The sequence below is a fragment of the Lates calcarifer genome, linkage group LG23, assembly GCF_001640805.2.
Source record: "Lates calcarifer isolate ASB-BC8 linkage group LG23, TLL_Latcal_v3, whole genome shotgun sequence".
In the NCBI taxonomy this organism is placed as follows: Eukaryota; Metazoa; Chordata; class Actinopteri; family Centropomidae; genus Lates; species Lates calcarifer.
This window is the reverse complement of record NC_066855.1, coordinates 3,029,083-3,051,076: the sequence shown is the minus strand read 5'-3', so window position 1 is coordinate 3,051,076 and position 21,994 is coordinate 3,029,083. Positions and strand designations below refer to the sequence as shown.

At 42.2% G+C, this 21,994-nt stretch overlaps 1 protein-coding gene across 1 annotated transcript; it reads right to left on the bottom strand.

Moving 5' to 3' along the window:
• Window positions 1-9,170: 9,170 nt before the first annotated feature.
• frmpd2 (FERM and PDZ domain containing 2) lies at window positions 9,171-20,445 on the bottom strand. Its single transcript, XM_051066548.1, is given in 30 exon segments — window positions 9,171-9,263; window positions 9,956-10,043; window positions 10,199-10,344; window positions 10,440-10,506; window positions 10,655-10,869; window positions 12,222-12,414; window positions 12,504-12,589; window positions 12,688-12,781; window positions 13,360-13,482; window positions 13,627-13,811; window positions 14,281-14,397; window positions 14,531-14,638; window positions 14,736-14,798; window positions 14,893-14,993; window positions 15,149-15,347; window positions 15,428-15,587; window positions 15,683-15,868; window positions 15,964-16,116; window positions 16,661-16,799; window positions 16,907-17,042; window positions 17,143-17,317; window positions 17,443-17,514; window positions 17,711-17,861; window positions 18,162-18,249; window positions 19,097-19,172; window positions 19,306-19,332; window positions 19,334-19,486; window positions 19,577-19,642; window positions 19,864-20,027; window positions 20,325-20,445. Coding segments are annotated over 28 exon segments (3,456 nt in total). The 3' UTR covers window positions 9,171-9,263; window positions 9,956-10,043; window positions 10,199-10,306.
• Between the last annotated feature and the right edge of the window lie 1,549 nt (window positions 20,446-21,994).

Genomic DNA, 21,994 nt, shown 5'->3' with positions numbered 1-21,994 from the left:
TCTGATGGTCTGTCTGCTCTGGTAATGGCCAAGCAGACACGCATACAGTTAGACAGATAGTTTCTGCATTTATTTATAATGGTGGACACACACATAGAGAAACAATAAGATGCATAGATTTAGAGAAGAAATAATAAACTGAAGAGATGTTTTAGTGAACAAACAACATCCTCTGTCCTATACAGATGCTCTCATGTAGAGGTTAATCCACTGTTTGTAGTTCTGCTGCAAAGCCTACATATACTGTACATGCATTTTTCATCAGGTCAAGTAGAGTCAGTACAAAAGCTACAATTATATAAGTCTCAGTATCTGAAGGCAGTGTATCTCATGACTTCTTGTTGTGTCCGACCCCAGGCTGAGAACCACTGATCCACAGTTTAGGCTGTGGGACATGTAGGTGAATGACTGTGGTGCTGACACCAGCTGAAGCTCTGCACTGCCATCTTCTGGATCTGCACATACTGTGATAAGAAACTGCATGTAGATGACAGGAGGCATTTGGCAGATGTGATCACTCGCATTACAATCAACAAATGGTTAAAACTGGGAGAGTAAGAGGACAAAAAACACAGCAGTAGCTTATATTCACTAGGGCATTAGTATTTTTTCAGTAGCAGTAGAATATATATTGTACAGATCACTATTACTGAATACTAGGAGATCATAGTCTTACTAAATATTGAGAGTCCAAAGTTTAATTTATTCATTTTGGGCTTTTGGGAGGAGCAGAAACAACTTGCGTACACAAAATCAACACACATCTTTAAAGTTGATATCGTGAACTTTAGTTAATCTTTAAATTAGTCTGTTTAGCTGTTTTAGTTTGGTGCTGAGCAGGTAGTATACAATGGCCGCCTGCTGCGACCAAAACACCATGAGAGCAATAAGGGGGGAAACCAAAACAATGAGCTGAAAGATGCTAAAATACTTTTATCGCTCTCACACCGTCACGTTGTCAATTGATACATTATTATTATAAAACTATACATTATAATACGAAAATCCTGATCTTTTTCTAAATGAATGTTAGCCAAAGTCCTGCCAGACCCGCAGGATGTGAACCCCACTCTCCAGTTTGGGCTTTACTCATCTTTCAGCACGATTTCATACTTTCATCCAAGTTCCTCTCCATGGTTGTATTTATGGGGACTGAGGTCAAAATTCATAAACGATTCACAACACGCTGAAAAGATTCTTAAACTTGCCAAAAGGAAAACCTAACAGGAATGTCTGTGGAGAAAAAAAAAAAAAACACAGGTGGAGACAATTTGACCCCATAGGTCAAGATGCATTATGCACACAGTCTTCCTCTATTCTTGCATGCGTGCATCCATCCTTGATTCAAGCTCCAGTCCACCTTGTAACAATCTGCACATGCTGTGCATCAAATCATCCATTCCAAGCGGTGATTGAAACAAGATGGACGTCGCGCTGGAAGGATGATTTGTAAAATACATGGCAACAAATTATTTACAGGGAACCTTGCCACCCAAAAACACATTTAACAGGGAAAGACGGTTGAGTTTTTACTGGGACGAATAAGACTTTTATTAGATGTGATGGACAGATACAGCGCTGAGATTTACAGCTCTGGCATGGCCTGCTTGTCCACAGGGATACATTAAGGAAAAGATAGGAAGAGGAGATAGATGAGGAGGAAGAGTAAAAGGTGAACAGGGAGGAAGAGGGGAAAGAGAGTGCAAAACTAGAGCAGAGGACGAACAAAAGAGAAAAGGAGTGCTGTGGGGATACTTGAATTCCTTTCATTCACTGCCATTATCTTACTATCAAATAAAAGTGAGGGCAGCGAGGAGTAGTCAGGGTACATTCCTCTGCAGGCTAGAAACACTATCAACATCTTTAATTTGCCCTTGATCAGTTAACGCTGATGCTGCTGTTGGAACTTGCTTCGAAACACATCCAACATATTACATTTCCACATTCTACAGTTGCGGATTATTGGACCCTTGTTCTTATTCTCTATTACACATCTCTGCAGGTTTGAATCGCGCCATGATCACAAGGAATGTGGACGTCCATCCGTTTAAAGACGAAGTGGGAAGCCAATTGGATTTTTATAGTTTCAAGCAAACACATCTAGAGCAAAGCGGCTGTAAAAGTATGAACGATCTTACTGGCTTGGTTACAACCTCAGTGGGTGAACGAGACAAAGTAAATTGCTCCTAACCCTCCAAGAACAGTAACAGTGATAACAGAGAGTCAGCGTCTGCTAGATCAGAAATTAAAAGATCAGTTTACAGAAGTGGGTAAGTGATTCCCAGGATAGGAAATGACACCAACATCAGTGTTTCAGTAGTAACTGGAAGATACAAAGGTTAGATTGAACCAAAACAGTAGGATTGCAGGCCATGTAAATCAAAACAATGAGCTTAAAGATACCAAAACGCTATATTTACCACACATGTAGTTTCTTGATGAAAGCGGGTGGTGGTTGTGGTCATAGCAGTTGCTTACCAGAGGTCTCAGCCATTGTTACATTCACTATCCATTTTCAGCAGTGATTGACAAGTCCTTTCATGTTGGACTGAGAGCAAACCTGACGTTACAGTGACTCACTATCACCTCTAGAGGTAGAAAATGGCACTACAAGATGGGATAGGGATGGAGCTAGCCAGTTAGCATGCTAACTTCAGTAAATATCTTTGATGTAACATCAAATTAAAACTAAAATACTTACCCGTAGTACCCTTTTTTTCTATGTAACAAAACTGCTTCTAGGATGTATTCTTCTTTGTATGATTTTTGAGCGCATGCAAAATCGAGGCTCAACAAAGAAAGAGAAAGCATGTACCACTTCTCTAAAATTAAGTAAAGCTTTTCAGCAGCGTAACTGTTGTAGGAGTCATAAATCAAAGACAGACACCTCAAATTTATGATGTGGTCACCATTAGACCAGAGTTCCTTCTTTGTTGGTTGAGATTTGAAGCTTGCTAACTTCAAAATACTGCTGATCTCTGGCTCCGAGATGATTTCTGCCTCTGGAGCAGCTCTGCCTAAGAGAACATTTTCTTTAAGTAAAACCTCAAGCTGTGAGTGTTAATGGGACCTGGGGGAGTGGTCTGGGATAAGGAACAGGGCCTTTGGGGGGGGAAAAAGGGTGGGCTGATCGAGGGCAGGACAGAGAGCGTAGGGCTTGTAAAACTTGTCTGGGGCTGATGCGGTCTTGCTGCGTTTCACAGAGGCTGATGTTAACTGCTGTAGCGAGGTGGAGGGTCCAAGTTCAGTGTGTTTATCCTGGACAGCATGAAGAGAGAGGGATGACTCTAGATGATCCAGGCTCTGACTGCAGATGGGTGGACTTTACAGTTCATGTGAGAGTTATACTGCATAGGTTTGACCGCATGTGTTCATGCTTGTGCTGCCCGACTGACAGAATGATTACTGCCTTCACAATGTGCTTGCACATCCATAAGGGACTTTAACATAGGAAGTAACTTCAGTCTTGCACTGTAAAATCCATCATTTACAATGTCTTTTGTATTGCACATAAACACATTTTCTTCATCCACCTCAGCTGGACGCAAACCTGAAGCTCAGCTCTGTCCAGTTTTCCAACTACAGCAGTCTGAACATGTGTAGCGACACTGGTAGAAAAGTTCTCTACAGTACTTTCTGGCATTTCTGTATTAAGTCTTAACGTTGTACAGGTTAAGTGCAGTATATATGCAGTAAGCCTCCTCCTACTGTAAAACAACAATCCTCACCTTGATTTATTTCCCTCGCTCATTTTCTCATGCATATCTGGGTGGAGCATTACATCAGGATTCGAACCATAAAGTGTCAATGGAGCGTGTTCATTCACAGCACAGTGCATTTGGTCCATTAGCACACCCGGTGCTAATGTCCCCACGCAGCATTAGCCTGTGTAGAGGTTCCTGATTTCCTGTGGAGAATCAACCTTTTAATCTCACACTAGACTGAGAGGTTTCACCAAGGGCTGCATTAGCGATCAGAGGCTGAGTGGTCTGTCATTATGTATGTGTTTTATTAAATTGTCTGCTCTTAAATCTAACTCAGTCCCTCTTCTGCGTGCTGGTATCAAAAGGTTTCAACCAATACTCAACCCAGTTAGAGCAAACACTGAGTTTGGTGCTTTATAAATGTAGCAGCTAGCAGCATTTCATCAACTCTAGCTTGCTAGCTAATTATAATGTAGCCTATAGCTAGCTAATTATAATGTTAGCCTCATGAATTGGCCTTCTCAGTTGTCTTAGTTTACGCACAAGACAGAGGTTGGACTTTAGCTTATTGTTAAAACAGTATGCTTCACTTTCAACCTTACAGAACATTTTTTGTGTAATGTTTGGCAAAGATAATGAGTTTGGCTGGTGTTGCTAAAGTGTAAATTTCTTGAAATCCAAAGCAGGACACAGTCAACTAAGAGCTAACTGTAGCCTACAGTCAGGTACATTAGCATCAAGGAATGACCCCCACACAATGGAGATTTCTTTTTTCCTAACATAATCTGTAATCCCATAAAACAATGTAGTATTTCATGTCCTGGCCTCGGAGGAAACTCTGGTTTAATACTGTAAACAGTAAGGTCATTAGCCAGACATGCTAACATTTGTAGCTTATGTTTTTGCTTTTGTAGTTTGTATTTTTTGACAAGAAAAGAAAAAAATCTAAATTCTTTCTTGCTGCAGAATCACGCGCAGCACTTTTACAATGGAAATGTAAGGCCACATGTATAGTTATGCTTTCTATACTATGGTTAGCCAAATTTATTTAAACTAGGATAATTTAACCAAAATGAATATACAGTTTTAGCATGAAACTTAAATGTTAAACCTTTACTGGTTATGATGGAGTCACTCTTGTATGACAGTAGGCAACAGAAAGGAGAATTTCTTTAAAATGTCTAATTTTTCTGTTCTTACATTGTCCTTCATTTAAAACGGCGACAGGTTTCTGTGTGATTCTGGTTTTTGGTAACACTGAGTCCCATCCCCTTATGTAAGCCTCATTAAGGCTTTTGGAAAAATGACTTAATTTGCCGCACAATACCTCATCCTTCTGGTCTTATCATCAGTGTAAAGGGATTCAGGGAAATTAAACTCCCATCACTCCTCTGTCCGTGTCTATTACAAATAAAATTCCTCCCTCACTGAAAGTCCATAACCAGAATTTTTGGCCTTGAACCATACAGAGCATCAGGCCATGGCCTAACCTCTGCTGCAGGCCTCTTTCCTTTTGGCCGTTTGATCCCTTGCACAGATGGTTTTCTTCAGGAAAAGGTGATGAGTGAGAGATGAAAAAACAGGTTTATGGTATCAAAAGGACCCAAGAATACAGAGCATTCATGCTGTGCTGCCAAGAACGGCTCTAGCTAACAGGGGAATGAGCAAATCAAAGATTCTAACTCAAGGTAAGGATAATAGTTGTTTTTATTGGGAGACCTGAGCCATAATCACATATAAAATGATTTTTGTGCTGTAGCAAATTTTCCAAATTACAGTAATAGAGGAAAATTTATAGTTAAGTTGTAGTAAATGGTAATGTGACTACCTGTTAAAATGTAATAAATTCTTTATCTTTCATGCAGGAACATGATATTCATGATATTGGATGGACAACACACTCTTCCCCTTACATCTGATTTAATAACTTCTTGATAGATAACTTCCTAACTTCCTCACTTGGCTTTTACACATATCCTGACGACACTCAACTATTCGTTTAATTCCTCCAAAACTTCCATTTGGACTTCATGCCTGGCAGCGATGAATTGAATGACAGCTCAGCACTTGAAGTCAAGAAGTGCTTTTAATACCATTATTTACAAGACTGAGCTCTTCATCTCTAAGTCGGATGTCATGCTGTCATCCTCCAGTGCTCCTACAACTATAGGTGTGATTGTGAGTGATATGCTCAGATCAAACGTTAGGTCTTTTGGCCGTTCTCACCGAACATGTGGCCCAGATGCTCTAAGACTCACAGCCTTACCCAATTCCATCAGTGCAAAGAGTGATCAGATAGCGTAACAGATTACTCCAGGAATATGTGTTGTTAAATGACATTCAGCTTAATGATTTTTTATATTCTCTATCAACAGAGAAGGTAATTTTTAATTGTGCTAAACTTGTCTGTCCCAAGACGAAGATTTGTTGGGCAGATTCTGCACAGACACAACATGCCCTCAACCAACACAATGTTTTAGCTTCAATTGGAGCTGCTCAGCTCCCAGATGTAAATGGGTGTAACGCCTGTGAAGTAGGGCGTTACTGGGGAAACAGCACGTGCATGAGACATATTAGAGACACCTTTGCCCAGCTAGGTGGATCCTGTCAATGTCTTAATGTTCCTCTGGGTGGAACTGAGTATTTATTTCACAGAGAGCAGGAAAACTGTAAATCTCATCTAGTGAAGTCATCACTCAACCTTTGGCATCAGTCAGAAACCTTATCACCCTCTGGCATATGTATCATCTTATTGTGATTTTGTGCCAGAGGGAGGTAAAATATGCCAATCTAGCCATTTAATAATGTTACTGTATAGAATACTGTATCTGCTTCTCCTTTCTGACACTTGAAGTATCAGATTCCTGTTGTCAAGATGAGTAAATCTTTCCCGATCCTTTCCAGCTCACGGACTGAGACAACCACAGCTCTGGCTCCAACTCAGGGCTCCATGGTACTTGTTGTTTTGCTTTCCTAAAGCAGTGGAGATGTATGATGAAGATTTCCGCTGAAAGAGCTGTTGAATTTCTCCCTTGTGAGTTAGGCAGCTTCCCCCTGGGGCGACCTCCCACACTGAACAATGTTGACACATTATGAGCTAGCTGTACAGCTCTCCTATTTCCTTTGATTCTCACACTTTCCCTTAAACTGTGTGTGTGTGTGTGTGAGAGAGAGAGAGAGACAGACAGAATGAATTCTCACCCATTTACTCTTTCACCCGCTATTCATCTATTCGACATATTGAACTTTTATTCTCGTTTGACTGCTTCCTTTTCATTGACGTCCCCTCAATTACCTTTTCAATCTCCTTTGCCTTTTTGCCTCCTTCAGAAACCTGGAATTCTTTGGCTTACCGCTCCCTTAAAATGTGCAATTACCATTGTTTTCATTTTTAAATATCGACCCATTTTGGCCAGGATATAATTATAATTAGGATATCCTTTTCCATTTGCCAGTAATAAGTCAAATTTGATGATTTCCCCTTCACGTTTCAAACAGAGCTGGAAGGCTTTTTCCAAGCCCAGAGTTTGTGTCAGTGGATGCTTGGCGTTGCAGCCATGGTGATGGATTTGAGGCCCTTCTCAAAAACAACAACGGCTTACCTTTAATCGTGGCAGTCCACTTTACACATTAGCACAATCAATTTAATTGGGGAAATAGCTGAGCAAGAGGTGACATCAAAGGCGCGGGCAAACAGCCCAACGCATGCAATCACCCAGCATCCATCGCTGCCTCTGGACGGGGCCGTGCGTCACGGTGGCTGCAGTGGAAAATGTGAATCGCTCACAATGCCTTGTAATGCAGAGAGAGGTCTTTGAGGCCTGCCAAACTTCATCACCGTGGCCATTTGTCTGGGTGGTGTTTTTCATGTTACTTTGGGGGGTCACGGAGCTCTGGCATGTGACTCCACATCAGGAGCAGAGATGTTTATCCACATCCGTGTGTTGGAGACGCAGTATGAAACAATCTGCAACGTTTTTGGTTTCGGGTGCCAGTTTCTCTTATGTCACATTCTCCTCACTTACATCTAGGTAAGGTCTGTATAATGTACTGCATAATGCTGGTCTATGTAAATGTATGCAATATACACAGCACCATGTAACACTAGTCTATGGGGTGGATATTGAATGCCGTTGTGGTGTCTGAAGCAGGTGTCTAATTTAAGGTAGCCAGAGCACTGTTTTATTACATTCATGGAAATTCAGAGAAAGAAAATCTTACTGGCTGGTAAACGCCTGCCTCGTAGAACCTGCAACACGTTTTTTAACTAATATAAAAACTAAAGTCAACCGGCAAGTGGGTAATGGTCTCCTTTCTTTTTTAAAATTATGCTTTTTGTTGCTCTCCATTATAGTCTCACACAACACTTGGCACCATTAACAATGGCTCTATTCCAGCATATTCATCTAAGGTGAGTTACCAGAGAAAAAGTCCCCCATAATTCTCTCTTAGCACTTAATGAAATGTTCCCGGGTGTGTGCAGTCACGCACCTACAAGGTTGTAACAACACAATGCAAGTGCAAACCGTCATATTTGCACGCTTTGTTTGCTAAATCCACAGTGAGAAGTGAGGGTCATCCACACCCTCTGATTCAAACAATTTACATATATTAAACATGATGCAGGCTTTAAACTGCATGGATCCAAATGCGAGAAAGGTCTTTTTCACTGTAGATAAGACCAGTAACCTTTCTCTCAGAAGTGATGCTCTCACTGTAGATACTCCCGCTGTAGTAGTATGATAATATTTGTCATATTCCACAGCTCATCCTGCAACCTTATCCACCCAAATCTCTCCTCTCACCCCCTCAAGTTGGAAATCACTTCAGAACAGCCGGGAGACGGCGATGTCAGCAGAGGAGACTGGTGGAGAAAATCCATCTCCACTCCATCTCTAACTCATCAGTCATCACCACATGAAGTGACCCAAGCAGAGGCTGCAGAGGTCACGACCACGCTGTCCATCTCTGCTACTCTGTTCATGAATAAACAGAGGCCAGTGTACGGGTGTGCGTGTCCGTCAGGGCGATTACACGCACACAGACACACACACATGCTCGTGCACACACAGCCTCGTGCCGACTCCTCTGGCATAATTAGAAACATTTGGGATCATTTGCAAAGGGAACACGAGCTCTGATGGGATCCAGATGCACTACTGGGTTTCACCGAAATACAGGAACCGTTATTTACGAGGGGCCATTACTGGCTCCTCACCCAGGGAGGTGTGTGTGTGTGAATGTGTGTGCATATGCTTCTTGGTTTGTCCAGATACTAAATGAGTGTTTGGATGTGTGGATCATCCATATTCAGGTCAGACTCAGTTTAATGGCTTTTGTTTTTGTGAAAGAAATGTGGGAAAATGAGCAGAAAAAGAAGTCACCACACAAAAAAGTTTGATTTGGGTTAAAATTCCTTTAATGACATAGAAATGTAATGTGTTTCTAATTAAAACTCAAATGCGTATTTGGTAAACTCAAGTGCGTTTGGTCATGTTCTGCAAAAAGTAAGTTTCACAAATCATTTCTGCCTTCATCCAGATGTCTTTTTTTCCATTCCTGTGGATGAATAAAACATTAAATGCGGTTAATTGAGAAACAAGACCCAGCAGTGACTGCTGATTGCAAACAAAGAGGACTAGTGTTGTCACTTTTAGCGCTATGCTGCCACCTTGTGGCTAAGATATGAAGAATTAAAGGTTGTTGAAGCCTTAAGATGGTTAAACAGAATTTAGAAAATGAATGGGTTTAGGTTTGGATGAGACATAGTTGGCATCAGGTAAAATTCTGGCGTTGCTAAGGTTAGGATATTTTGAAATACATTGTTTCTGTAAGTGTCAAAATTGCAAAATGTAATTTGTTCAAACTGCAAATATTTTGCTCAGACTCCTCCCATGTTTTATTTGGAAATGATCAGCTTTTGCCATCTAATAGAAGAAGTCCCACAAGCTAGACTGAATACATTCACAGAGCTCTTTTGTTCCTCAGTCTGCCAACATGTCAAGTCAGAGTCTGTTGTTCAGCCAGGAGTCAGGTTACACCGACTGGTTATGTGAGACAATTTTTATCTTGTGATTCAAGACAAATTTCAGAGATAGTGAAGTGAAGTTAAATCAAGTCAGAGGTTTGTTTTCTGCACAAATTCTAAATCATAATTTCTATATGACACAAGTCAAAGAAAGAATACACCTTCTATCCAGAACTGGAGACAAAACAATGTCATTATATTCTCGTGTTTTCCAGTAACTCACCTTTATATCCACTAATCCTCTGCACAAATCCACAGGGCTTCACAAACTACTGCAATTCCAACCTCTCTGATTGGTTTTGTCAGGATACCTGGAAAATAAACAAGATTATAATTCAGAAACTAGCACTAACATGGGGGAGAATCAGATTCCACTGAACAGAGGCCAGGCCAGAACCACTCACACAGTAAATAAACTTGTCACAGCATCAGATCATATCATGTCACACTGTGCAACGTCACTGACCTCACTGCAGTGTTAGTGTTGATTGATAAGATTAGATCAATGCTTCTGTCCACTGATCAGAACAGCCTTATCAGCCATGTTTCCATTGGTCCAACACTGCGGCGTCACTCATGTGCCGGTGAGCTGATCGATGGAGGGAAGGACCCCTGAAGACAACAGATAAACAGGTGAGTAAAGTACTGTATGTTAACGCAGGAGTGTGTGTGTTTGTCAGAATGTGTGTGTGTGTGTGTGTGTGTACCGGGGGCAGGTCGATAGAGAGTCAGTCGAACCTCAGGTGGTGAAGTCTTAAACAGCTTTAGCACCTTCTACAGACAGAGAAAATAACTGTTAACAGGCTTTAGATGAGGATGAATTGGCTGAATTGTGAGAAAAATCAATCAAAGATTACCAATTAGACTAATATAAAAGAATGAATAAAGCTTAATGTTAAGTCAGTTTGGAATCTGCACTTACTGGATAGGACAGCTCCTTGAGCGACTGGCCGTTGATGGCCAGCAGGACGTCCCCCTCCTGGATCCTGCCACTCTGCTGAGCCGGCTGACCGGGGAAAAGCTGCTTTATCCGGACCAGGCTGCCAAAGTCCCGAGTGGGCGGATCCAGCTCACACATTAGGAAGCTGAAGCCAAGTCCGTTGGCGTTCTTGGTCAGGGTCACCTCCTGGGTGTTGTCTGCAGGAGGCAGTAATGGGATGAAGATAAAATTTAGATGAAGGAAAGAGGAGGTGTAATGGATGAATTAGAGGGAAGAGATAATTTGCTAATGTATATTTTTAATTAGTTTTGTCTTGTTGAACTTGAATATAACATTTTATAACATGCAAAGATTCCATCCTCCAACTTGTGAAACTTATTATTAACTGATGTTTATTTCGTCACTCCCCAATAATGCAACAATGTCAACACGACTGGGATTGGGGAGTGACAATAATAACTTTCCCAGTGGGAGAATGAGAGAATTACCTGTCTGGTAAATCTGTAGCTACAGTGAGCAGTCAGTTAGCTTAGCTTAGCTGTGCATAAAGACTGTCTAACCAGTAAAATCCATAAAACTGAAACATGTCGTTTTGTGTATGGACCAATAAGTTCATTAGATTTAGAGGTTTGTCTACTTGTTGCTGTATCATTGTTTAAATAACATTTCATGAACACCACCTCTGTCCTAGCATTTACCTGTAAGCAATGATTTTAGGTTCTTGGTTGGGAAATTATTATCATCACTCCCCAGTCCAGATGATGTGCCCTTGTTGCATCTTTGTGGGGATGATGAGGTCAGATTTTAGACTCCACACACAAACAATATTTTGGCCTTTCCCAAAAGGACGATTTTAACAAGTTCAGAAGTTAGTTTTTATTTTGATTGTAACGTTGGTCAGCTCAAAATATGATCTACTCACGTTCTTTTGTCCACAGAATAAAGAGGAGAACAAAAGATTTAAAAACAATTATTTAATAACCGAAATAAAAAAACATTACTTGCATTTTCTCTTCAGTTTTCTGTGCATGTGATGAAAAGGGACAGTAAAATCAATTTCAAATTCTCTAAAAAATAATGACGAGAACATAAAAATGAGGGACACAGGTCTGTGCAGAAATGGATAGGAAGCTGAAACTGACTCTGAATCACATTAAAACACGTGATCTGTGCTGTGATTTTCAGCGGAGGAGACAGAGGAAAGATGTGGGATGAACCATGTAGGCCAAAGGATAAGAGAGGCCAGAGGGATAAGAAGAGGAAGGTCAGGGTCAGCAAGGAAGATCAGGACGAAGAGGAGGAAGTGTGTGAAAGTTCACCTTGAAGCAGTCAGGCTAGCCTGGCCGCCTGGTTGGGAGTTAAAGCACAAACAGCTAGTGTGGAGCTCTCACAAACAAACTTCCCTGGAAGTGTAAGGTCTTGTGACATAACCTTCTGTCTCTCTGCAGGTAGACATTTTATCCATCATGGGAGAGCTGCTTTCTTTGTACGTCCAGGCAGTTGTGTGTATTTTGTGCACTGAAGTTAAAAATTGTCCAGCTTTTCCTACCGTCAGTGACAAAGCTGTAGTCCCTGGGACGGTCAGTGATGGTGTTTGGAGGGGTGCTGGTGGACGAGCAGCTGTTGAGTCTCTGGCTGACCGGCGGACTGAGGCTCTGATTGGACACGCTGCTGCTGTTCTCTGCACTGAGAGAGACCCTGGGCAGGTTCATCGGCTCCCTCTCCAGAACAAAGGCTACCACCTACAGGAGAGGAGGAAAGCAGTTCATTATAAACATTATCATCATTTGAAATAAGTAATCACGGGTCTCTGATAGCCCTCTCATTCTACCTCTCCAGTTTTACTCAGACACTCCACAGCCTGCTGGTAGGTGAAGCCCTGGAAGCTAATCCCATCCACCTCCAACAGTCTGTCACCTGCAACAGAAAAAGATGGGGACATAAAGGTTTAATCCACTTTAACTATTATGTGTATTTCTATCTACTTGTTCTAGCTCTTTACTGAGCTGTGATACCTGTATGTACACGTCCGTCTCTCTCTGCAGCTCCTCCTGGAACGAGGCTCTTGATGTAGATTCCTCCATTAGGAAGGTTGGTGTTGACGCCACCCTGATCAATCAGTGACAGATGCTTTTAGCTCAACATCCATTCATGATATATAGTGACAGCATCAGTGATTTACTGATGTTAAAGAGAAAAAACAGGGGTGTAAGTTAGTAAGGCTAGACGCGTTTTACTGGTGAGTATTTTTACACTGTGGTATTGCAGATTTTGCCAGGGAAACATCAGTTTACTTCTCTTATCACTGGTTATGGTGAACCTCACAGTGCAGGTGTGATCAGTGTAAGTAAGTTAACACGCACTCTCTCTCTCTATCTAATCTTGTCAGACCACAGATGTTAATTAGATTGAGAGGAGCAGACGTCGTGACCAAGTGCATGAAGATGAGCTGCTGTAGTAACTGTCCTCCCTGACTCTTACATTGGAAACACATTAATGAACGAATACAGGATGTTGCAGGTTGACACCATAACCACCTTTTTTTGGATGCAGGCCAATATTTTGTGAAGAGAAAACTGAAACTTTTCAGTCATTTAATTATAATGTGTTTCAGCCTCCTTTTTAGCATAGTTTCACTTTCTGTCAACACCAGAGGTCAAGAGTGAGATTTGTTATTCGTAGCTAACACAGAATTATCAGCTGCACTCACATGAGATACTGATGCCCAGACTTCCTGCTATCTTCCTGAGCTCCACGGTGATCTCCTCCGGCCTCTCGCAGTTTAGAGACGGGGACAGAGAGCAGCCGTCCTGAAACCACCGTGAATAAATAATTGGACTTACTGGAGGTACAGGAAGTTGTCTGTATTGTTAATATTAATTGTGACCTCCTGTAATTGTGTTCTAAATACAGTGAATTTCACACAGGCATCTGAACCGTCACCATGATTTTACCTGCTGTGCACTGAGGACCCGTACGTCACAGGGCACGTGCAGCCTGTTGCTGGCCTTCGGTGTCGTCATGACCGACACGATCTCCTCCAGGCTGTCATCTCCCGATCGGCCGTCTGTCATCAGGTTGGTCTGGGATTCATAATTCCTCAACACTGGAGAGCGCACACTGTTGGGACTGATGGTGACTGGAGACGAAAATAACAAAGCAAGTCACCAACTGTAGAAAATTGTTGGGAAAAGCTTTCCAGCTCACTTAAAGTTGTTCAACAGAGATTTTTAAAGTTTAACTGTTTTATTCAGCAGCTAAGCTAACACCCCTAAGCCCCTCACTGACGTGCCTGTGACCACTGAAGAGTGGAGAAAACACATTTTTTTTAACGTGAAACTACTTTATTCAGTGTTTTTTCTAGTTTTAATTATTATTATTTTTGGGTTCCTGTTATGTGCTATAGAACTGGGAATATAGGACGATGTCCAAAAAGGGCTGTGCTCACCCAGAAAAGAAATGATCTAATTTTTTATTCACTGCATGCTGGTGCAACAGTAGACTAATTATTAAATCACCCATTTTATACATGCTTAAAATAAGAGGCCAAAGGTCACAGCTACACGGTCATTACACACATACAGTAACCACACACACACACAGAGCACCTTTTGGCTGTGAGATAATGAGCTGCACCTCCTCGGGGCTGTTCTGCATGACCTCTGCCGCCTCGTTGAAGGTGACGCCCTCCAGGCTGATGTGGTTCAGAGAGATCAGACGACTACCTGGGGGTAAAGGTCATAGTGAAATGGTGCTGGTGTCCAGTAACAGTGGAAAAGAGGAGACCCCCCCAAAAATAACAGGTCAAACGTGGCACTTCAGCAGCACATCTCAACGCAGGGTTTCCACATTTTCTACCTGGTCTGATGCGTCCATCCTTATCAGCCGGTCCGCCAGGCACAATGGAGGCAACAAAGATGCCCAAGTCATACCGGCCCACAGTGTCCTCTCCCACTATTACTATACCTGGATAGGCACAAACCACAGGTGAATCAAAAAAAGACGAGAGAGCCTTTCTTCATTTACCATCGTGGATTCATTTTAAATAATGTGATCAGCTTACCGAGGCCAAGCTTTGGGTCTTTTTTTAGGGAAACACATATGACTTCTCTCTCTGACGACGACCCTATGAGTAGAAGAGTACATACCGTTCACTTACACCGCACATGGCACACCTGTCATGTGTAGGAAGGTGGGTAGCATGTTTGGTTATACTGTACTTCTTGCTGCTGGAGAACCAGAGGGGGCTTCAGATCCGCTCCTCTGAGAGAATGCAGGGGAACGCATGCCGGTGCTGCTGCGCTGACTGCTGGAGCAGGTACTGCAGACAAAACACAGGAAGAAAAAAATCTTCAGTTACTTTATGATAACTTTCAGAAAGGTCAGAAAGTAAACTGTTCTTTCATCGTTGCTGCAGCTGAAGCTGTAGGAAAAATGTATATTTGATGTAGAATGAAAACTGCCAGATGACTGTACCTCTGCTCATTGAGGCTCTGTCGCTGCTGTTTAACGCGAGCCTCAATCCTGGCGGTGACGTCGTCACACAGCTTGCCCATGGGCTCATCCTGAGGCGTGGTCAGGCCGCTGTCATCCTGTGGCGTCTCCGAACAGGAGAGGGACTTCCGGCGGCTGCTGTGAGCGCGGCACACCGCTGAATACTGCACGATGTTCGCCTCTGGAGGCAAAAGCAAAGAAATATGAACTCTTGTTGTTCTTTTCATGAATGTCCTCTCCTTGATGAGAGGGGTAACCAACCTGAGACCAGGCTGTGGCTGAGCTGGCGAGAGTTCATCTCGTTGTTGAACTTGTGCTGGGCTGAACACAGGTTGCACAGGTACTTGGCGATCTTCGACCTTTCTGTGATGAAGGTGTGCTTCTTCTTGCCGCCTCGGCTCTCAACTACAAATTTACGCCTCTGCGGGAACAAGACGGAAACCGATAATTCCACACGTATTGATTTGAAATTCATGCGTGACAGGAGTGGAAAAACAATATCATCGCTCCACTCACATTAGAGGAGATGGTTGCGGTCTCCCTCCAGTAGAAGCTCTGACTGGTTGATCTGCAGCCGTCTTTAACCTCATAGACGATGACTCCTTTGGCACAAACCCCGAGGATAATCTCTCCTTCTAAGGGCTTTTTCTCACGCATCACACGGTGGAACAACACACCATATTCAGGCAACTGCTGACACACCTGAGGGAGCAAATAGAAAGTGGCGACTGTGCTTCATATGATACCAATGGTCATAGTGTAGGTGCAGCATGTCCAAACTCCTCAGATGTAGATACCTTGAGGAACTCGAGTTCTGATTCGTCAGTGAGCATCTGAGCGTTGTTGGTGTGAAGTCGTAGCAGCTCCCCCTGAATGTAAGGCAAGGCACGTTTCTCCATCACACTCTTGGAGACATACTGGTCAGGCCGGTAGTAGTTCCTACCATACACCTAAACACAAAATAGAGAATCCAATAAGTAGGTGTGATTTTAATTGCAGAATCACAATACAAATGAACATTGGGAAGATGATGGAAGAGTTATCATCACAGAAAGCATAAGGGCTTGTGGGAATGTAGTCCTAAAGGTACACTGGCGTTTAAGAAGTTGCCACTTGTATCCACCACAGTCTCCTTTGTTTCCGGTAATTATTTCATCCTATGACAATGGAACTGCCTTTATTTCTATCACTTCTGGAGTTAGCATGCTAACCCGCAAGTCCCAGGCCATCCAGTCTCATAGTACCATTTTTATGTGAGTCACAGTAGCATCCAGTCTGCCCTCAGTCCAACATAAGAGGATGAAGAAGTAGCAATGCCCAGAGTGCATACTCTAACCTCTTGTCTTGTAAACGCAACAATGGGTAAAGCTCTTGATAAGTAAACAGATGGGAATGCTAACTTTGGCCAAACTTTGAGGAGTTTGGATTTGAGGATTTCACTACACTATTCCTTTGAAAATAGAGGTTTACTTAGAATAGTTTTAAGGGCACTACCTCAGGCATGCAGTCTCCATATTCCGTCTGCAGGGCCAGAGCTCCCAGGTACAGAGCTGTCTCCTCATGGCAGGATAGCCTGTCCTCCAAAAGGTCTCTCCTGAGCTGGAGGTAATACTGATGTCGGGTCTGTTTGTGCCTGATGGAGAGGACCGCACACATTTGAACAATTCTAGATGACTTTACGAGACATGTGGCATTTGTAACCACTTTTGTTTTTGGTAATAAGATGAGAAGGAAACTTACAAAAGAAGAGAAATGTCATTGACAAAGAATTTGACCCTGAAGAAAAGGACAAAGGTGGCTGTAGGCACTTTCTTCCAGCTATCTGGAGCAACCTTGGAAATCTTGGTGTCGTTGTCCACAAAGAAAAACTCATTATCTGAAAAGAATGGGCACATCACATGGAATAATAATGAACGCTACCACACAAGAGTTAATATATCAGGCAAGTAAACAGTCAGATGATGCTAATTTTTTACCGTCAATGTAAGCAAGGCCAAAGTAGAAATGTTCCATCAGGTTGGAGTGAGCCACAATCATGTCAAAGACATCTCCTCCTCTGGATTTCACCTCACATTTGACCAGGATGCTCTGACCGTTTGGCATCACCACACTCAGCTCTCTCTGGGTGGTTGGAGATTTCCCTTTCTTTGACTGCCAAAGAGAGAACGCACATTTGAAGAAAGACTTTCTGGTCTATTATTTTTGGAGTTATCTATAAAATGGCCATGGTAAGGCACCAAAAATTCTTAATTGAGTTTCTGTTTTCACGAACTCACCACGATGGATCCAGGCAGCTCCAAGACAACGAGCGGCTCATCTGACATTCTAATAAACTCAGGGCCCATGTCCTGTAACAGAGAGGTGCATTATTTATGTGTAAGAGGAAGAACTGCAGAGAAATGCATAATGTGGGTCTTACTACAATAGTTACCAGCTGAAAAATCTAATTTCATGTAACTCTCAATGTCATCACTGTGTAATATGAACCTACGTGTGCATCCCAGCATATTAAATTAGATCACATAATATAATCATTTGGCTCACCTTGGCTTTCTTGTCATTCAGACTCATTGTGGACTCAAACTGGGATCTTGAGTTGGCGTTTCGATTACCATCCATGTACGGACTGCAGGGGCTGCGGCTCAGCTGCTGCCAGCTGCCATAACTCTCTCTGTGTCGACCTCCGGAGGGGATCCTGGGAAAAATGAGTTTTCCATTCTCAATCTGATGGGAGTCATGATCTGTCAGTCATGAAACGACGGCTTGCAACCGGACAATATATATTTTAATCGAATGCTTTGGGGGAGGTTTGTCCTCCCTGTACAGTCTCTGTCTCTTTCTCTGCATCAGATTTAGCATTGAAGCTATTTAAATTTGGTTTATTTGTGCTTTGACTTAAATCGTGAAAACTGATTTATGACAATTTTGACAGTATTATGCTCTAATAATGTCTGTTATGAGATGTGTAAAATATGTCTGGACACAGACTTCATACCCTGCGGTCTCAGATGGATAAGATGCTCCTGAGAAGGTTCTAGAAATCTTCTTCTTCAGTGCCCATGTGGAGTTACTAAAAGAGCCCCCTGGAAAAACAAATTGGTATGTAACATTCATGTCCACATGCTAATATTACACCTACTCCATTTCTTGCCAAGAGTTAAATGAGAAGACTGATTCCATTCTCAGGTCTGTGTGGTAAACATGAAGCTACAACCTGCAGTTGGTTAGTTTAGCTTAGTAAAACTATAATTACCATCAGTCAAGCTGCAGTTTACATCCAAGGACTTGGGTCTTCAACCCAACAGCACAGTAGGATGTATACAATCTTCAAGGTACAGGCAAGGTTCAAGGCATCTACAAAATTTTTACATTTTTGTTGTGTGATTCCTTGAGTTACAGCCTTGATCTCTGACCACCCAACTCTAATTAGTTCATCCTTGAGTCCAAGAGGAAATTTGTGCCAGATGGAATTATTTTTTTTACCTCCAGGCAATTCTTGATATATCACCTCGACAAGAATGGGAGAGACATGAGGTCACAGTGACCTTGATCTTTGACCAGTGACCACCAAAATCTGAGTCAGTGTTTGTGCCAAATGTGAAGAAATTCTTTCAAGGCGTTCCTCTGAGATTGTGTTCATTAGAAGGAGATGTATGTGCAGAGGACGTATGGACAGACAACCCCCAAAAAACCAAAGTGTAATAGCGACATGCTTATGGGGGATTAGTTCCTGCTAGCATGCAGGTTTTGTTTTCTTTAGAGAAACCCATGCCAGCTTGTCTTCTTGTTTATGCTAAGATAAGCAGTTGCTGGTGGTAGCTTCATATTTAGTGCACAAGCTAGAGAATGGTGTTCATCTTCTCTTTAAACTCTCAGCACGAAAGCAAGTAAGTGCATTCCCAAAATCTGACAAACAAATCAGTTTCTTACTGTGTAATCTGTCCCTGACCATCTGACTGCGGTCTGTTAGCTGGGATCCATTTTCAGCCATTGACACATGATCAACCTGCAAAGGAATCATTGTCCAGCTCAAGGAGCAAGAGTGCAGAGTAGGTGCTACTAACTGTCCAAAACCAAACATGACTTCAAGTAACCAAACCAAACCAATCAACCTACCACCCTCTCAGCTGCACACTCACTGAGTTTCTGTAGACATCTTCAACCAGGATGCCTCACGAGACGTTCGACAGGAGGCAGCATCGCGGCCTTGTGGTGAAGCTGACAGGTCTCCAGCACCGTCAGGAGGTCTGTCCTTCTCACCACCACGTCCTCACACATGCTAAGAAGCAAACTCTCCAGCGCAGAACTCAAATGGACCGGCTGCAAGGGCAGCAAGGAAAACAGATGAGTATTAAGAATATGCAAGAAGGAGTTTGAGTGAGAGATAGAAGACGAGAGGGAGGACGCTACCTGATTCTGAGGTAGATGATAATCAACACACCAGTAAAGAGTCATCCCCAGTGAGTACACAACCATCTGATAGAAGGAAAAACAAGGAAATAATTCAGACAGTGACCCCACTGTAGGTTTAGTACATTATGCATTTATGTTTTTTTCTATCCTATAAATCATCTCATGACCCTTCAGATTTATCTTGCAACAACTTCTGGGGACCCTGACCCCCAGGTTTTGGGCTACTTGTCTACATCATGATAATTTCCCAATGGGTCTCCATATGTTATATTGGGTGTCCTGACCTTTTCAGCTGCAGTCCTGGTGCAGGCAGCATGAGCCTGCTGCACCTCAGGAGCCGTGAAGGTGGCCACGTCTTCGTAACGTGCACAGCTCTTGAAGGCCAGACTCCCGTTGGCTGACAGTAGCACCGAGCCGGGGCTCAGCACACTGCACATGTTGCCTGAACCTGAACCAAGAGCAGACATTTACCAATTAGGGTTGTAAAAACATGCTAGATTGGCCTGGTGAAGGCAAGTATTACATTAGCATTAAAAAGTGGGCAGCGTGTCGTCTTGAATTAAGATCACTAGAGCGAAAAGGAGAAGAGTTTAGAGAGATGAAGAGGTTAAGAAGCAAATGGCAATATGAATACAAAGGTTCATAGATAGCAAAACATTTTAAACTCTTTCTGTTTGGATGCTCTTGAACGTTGCCTTTTAACCCAACCCTGCAGCCAGGTAACAGGTGGTGGTGTTTTGATTACTTTTTTTGGAGATGTCCATTAAGGCCTCAGCGGTGGCGAGCAGCAGACACCAAACCTCATCCTCATCCAGTGGTGAACCCCGGGCCTCCAACACTTCTGCCAGGGTCACGAACGTTCCCATCCTGCCAGGACACACACACACACACAACATCTACTGAGAGCTGTAGATCATTAGACTGTACTGTTGTACTTCTGCATCAGAAAAGATTTAGTTTAGAAGAGAGGGTTCATAGCGAGAATGTCGTCACGGGCTAGAATCCTACTGAGCTGTACGTCGGACACAGCAAAACTTTAGAGGTCAGAGGTTAGAGTTTCAGACAGACAAGCTTAGGCATTTGTGGAATTAGATCTAATTGGAAACAAATCCAAGACTTCTCCTGACTGCTGTCATACTGTCTCTGTCAAAATAACATGATGTAAACGTCTAGTTTGATAAAGAAAAACACACAGAATGCAGAGGTCTGACAGCATCAGTGGAACTTCCTTTTTGTTTTGACTAAAACTCTCCAAGAGGCCGTGGTTTTAGTTTTTAGTTTTAACACAAGATACTTAGACGTTGTGTGTCATTTTTGTTTGATTGATTATATTCTTTCATTTTGGGATTCTATATACTGTATAAACTTGTTCAGTGAAGTCAGTTGTTGAGCAGTTTTAAAGCACTTACGTTGAGGGATTTCTGAAATGGTAAATTAACTTGAGAGGATTGCAGTAATTGAAAACATCCAGTACAGTGATGCCACTACCTCATGAGTTCAGGTTAAACTGAGTATTCATGCACATTTCTTACACCCCTGTAGGCTGTGTCCCAAATATGGCGGCTTAGCTCTTAACGTGAGCAGCGATGATATAGTCAAAAGCTCCTACCAGAAAAAAGAACATTTAGAATTGTTGTATATTTTATCTTTTGATATTTAATTTATTTTTTTCACCACATCAACAGCCACTATAAAATGGTTCAAAAACCTGGATAAGACCTTTACATGCTGCAGTATCCTGGTACTCCAGGTAGTGTATCCAAGTTTCTCAAAACCAGTATAAGGTCTTATTCAGATTTCTGGAACCAGGATAAACAGTTTACATGAGAAAAATGTAACCAGGATACTCCAAATACTTATCATAACCAAGATGCTAGTACACATGTGTGTTTCAGTGTTTCATAACTTAAAAGTAACTGAAAAACAAAAAACGGGAAACATTTAGATCAGAGAGATCCAGAGAGAATTCCTTTCATTATTGGCTTTTTTGTGCTGATGTATTTATCAGCTTCCCCTTTAAATAAGAAATTGTGTTGAAATGGAAATAATCAGTTGGGCAAATGCTTCTGTATTAGGATTTATTTATGAATAATAATCACCACACAGTGTATCATGTTGGGCTCCATCTATCTTTGCTCTACATTTCACAAGGAGCATCCAGATCAGACAGAGACTTTGTGGCATCGCTGCATTGCACAAAACAGGAAGAAGAGGCCATTCTTTCATAATGACAGAAGGTAGATGGTGGATAAAGTACAGAATCGTTGAAGTTTCTGGTATTTTTTTGCTACAACTAACAACACCGGTGGCATTAGACAAAGGCTACTGTGGATGACCAGATTATACAACATAACAGTGGCTCTCAGTAACCCCAGTCACCTGAGTTTTCATTATTTGTTTTACAATCAGATTAGC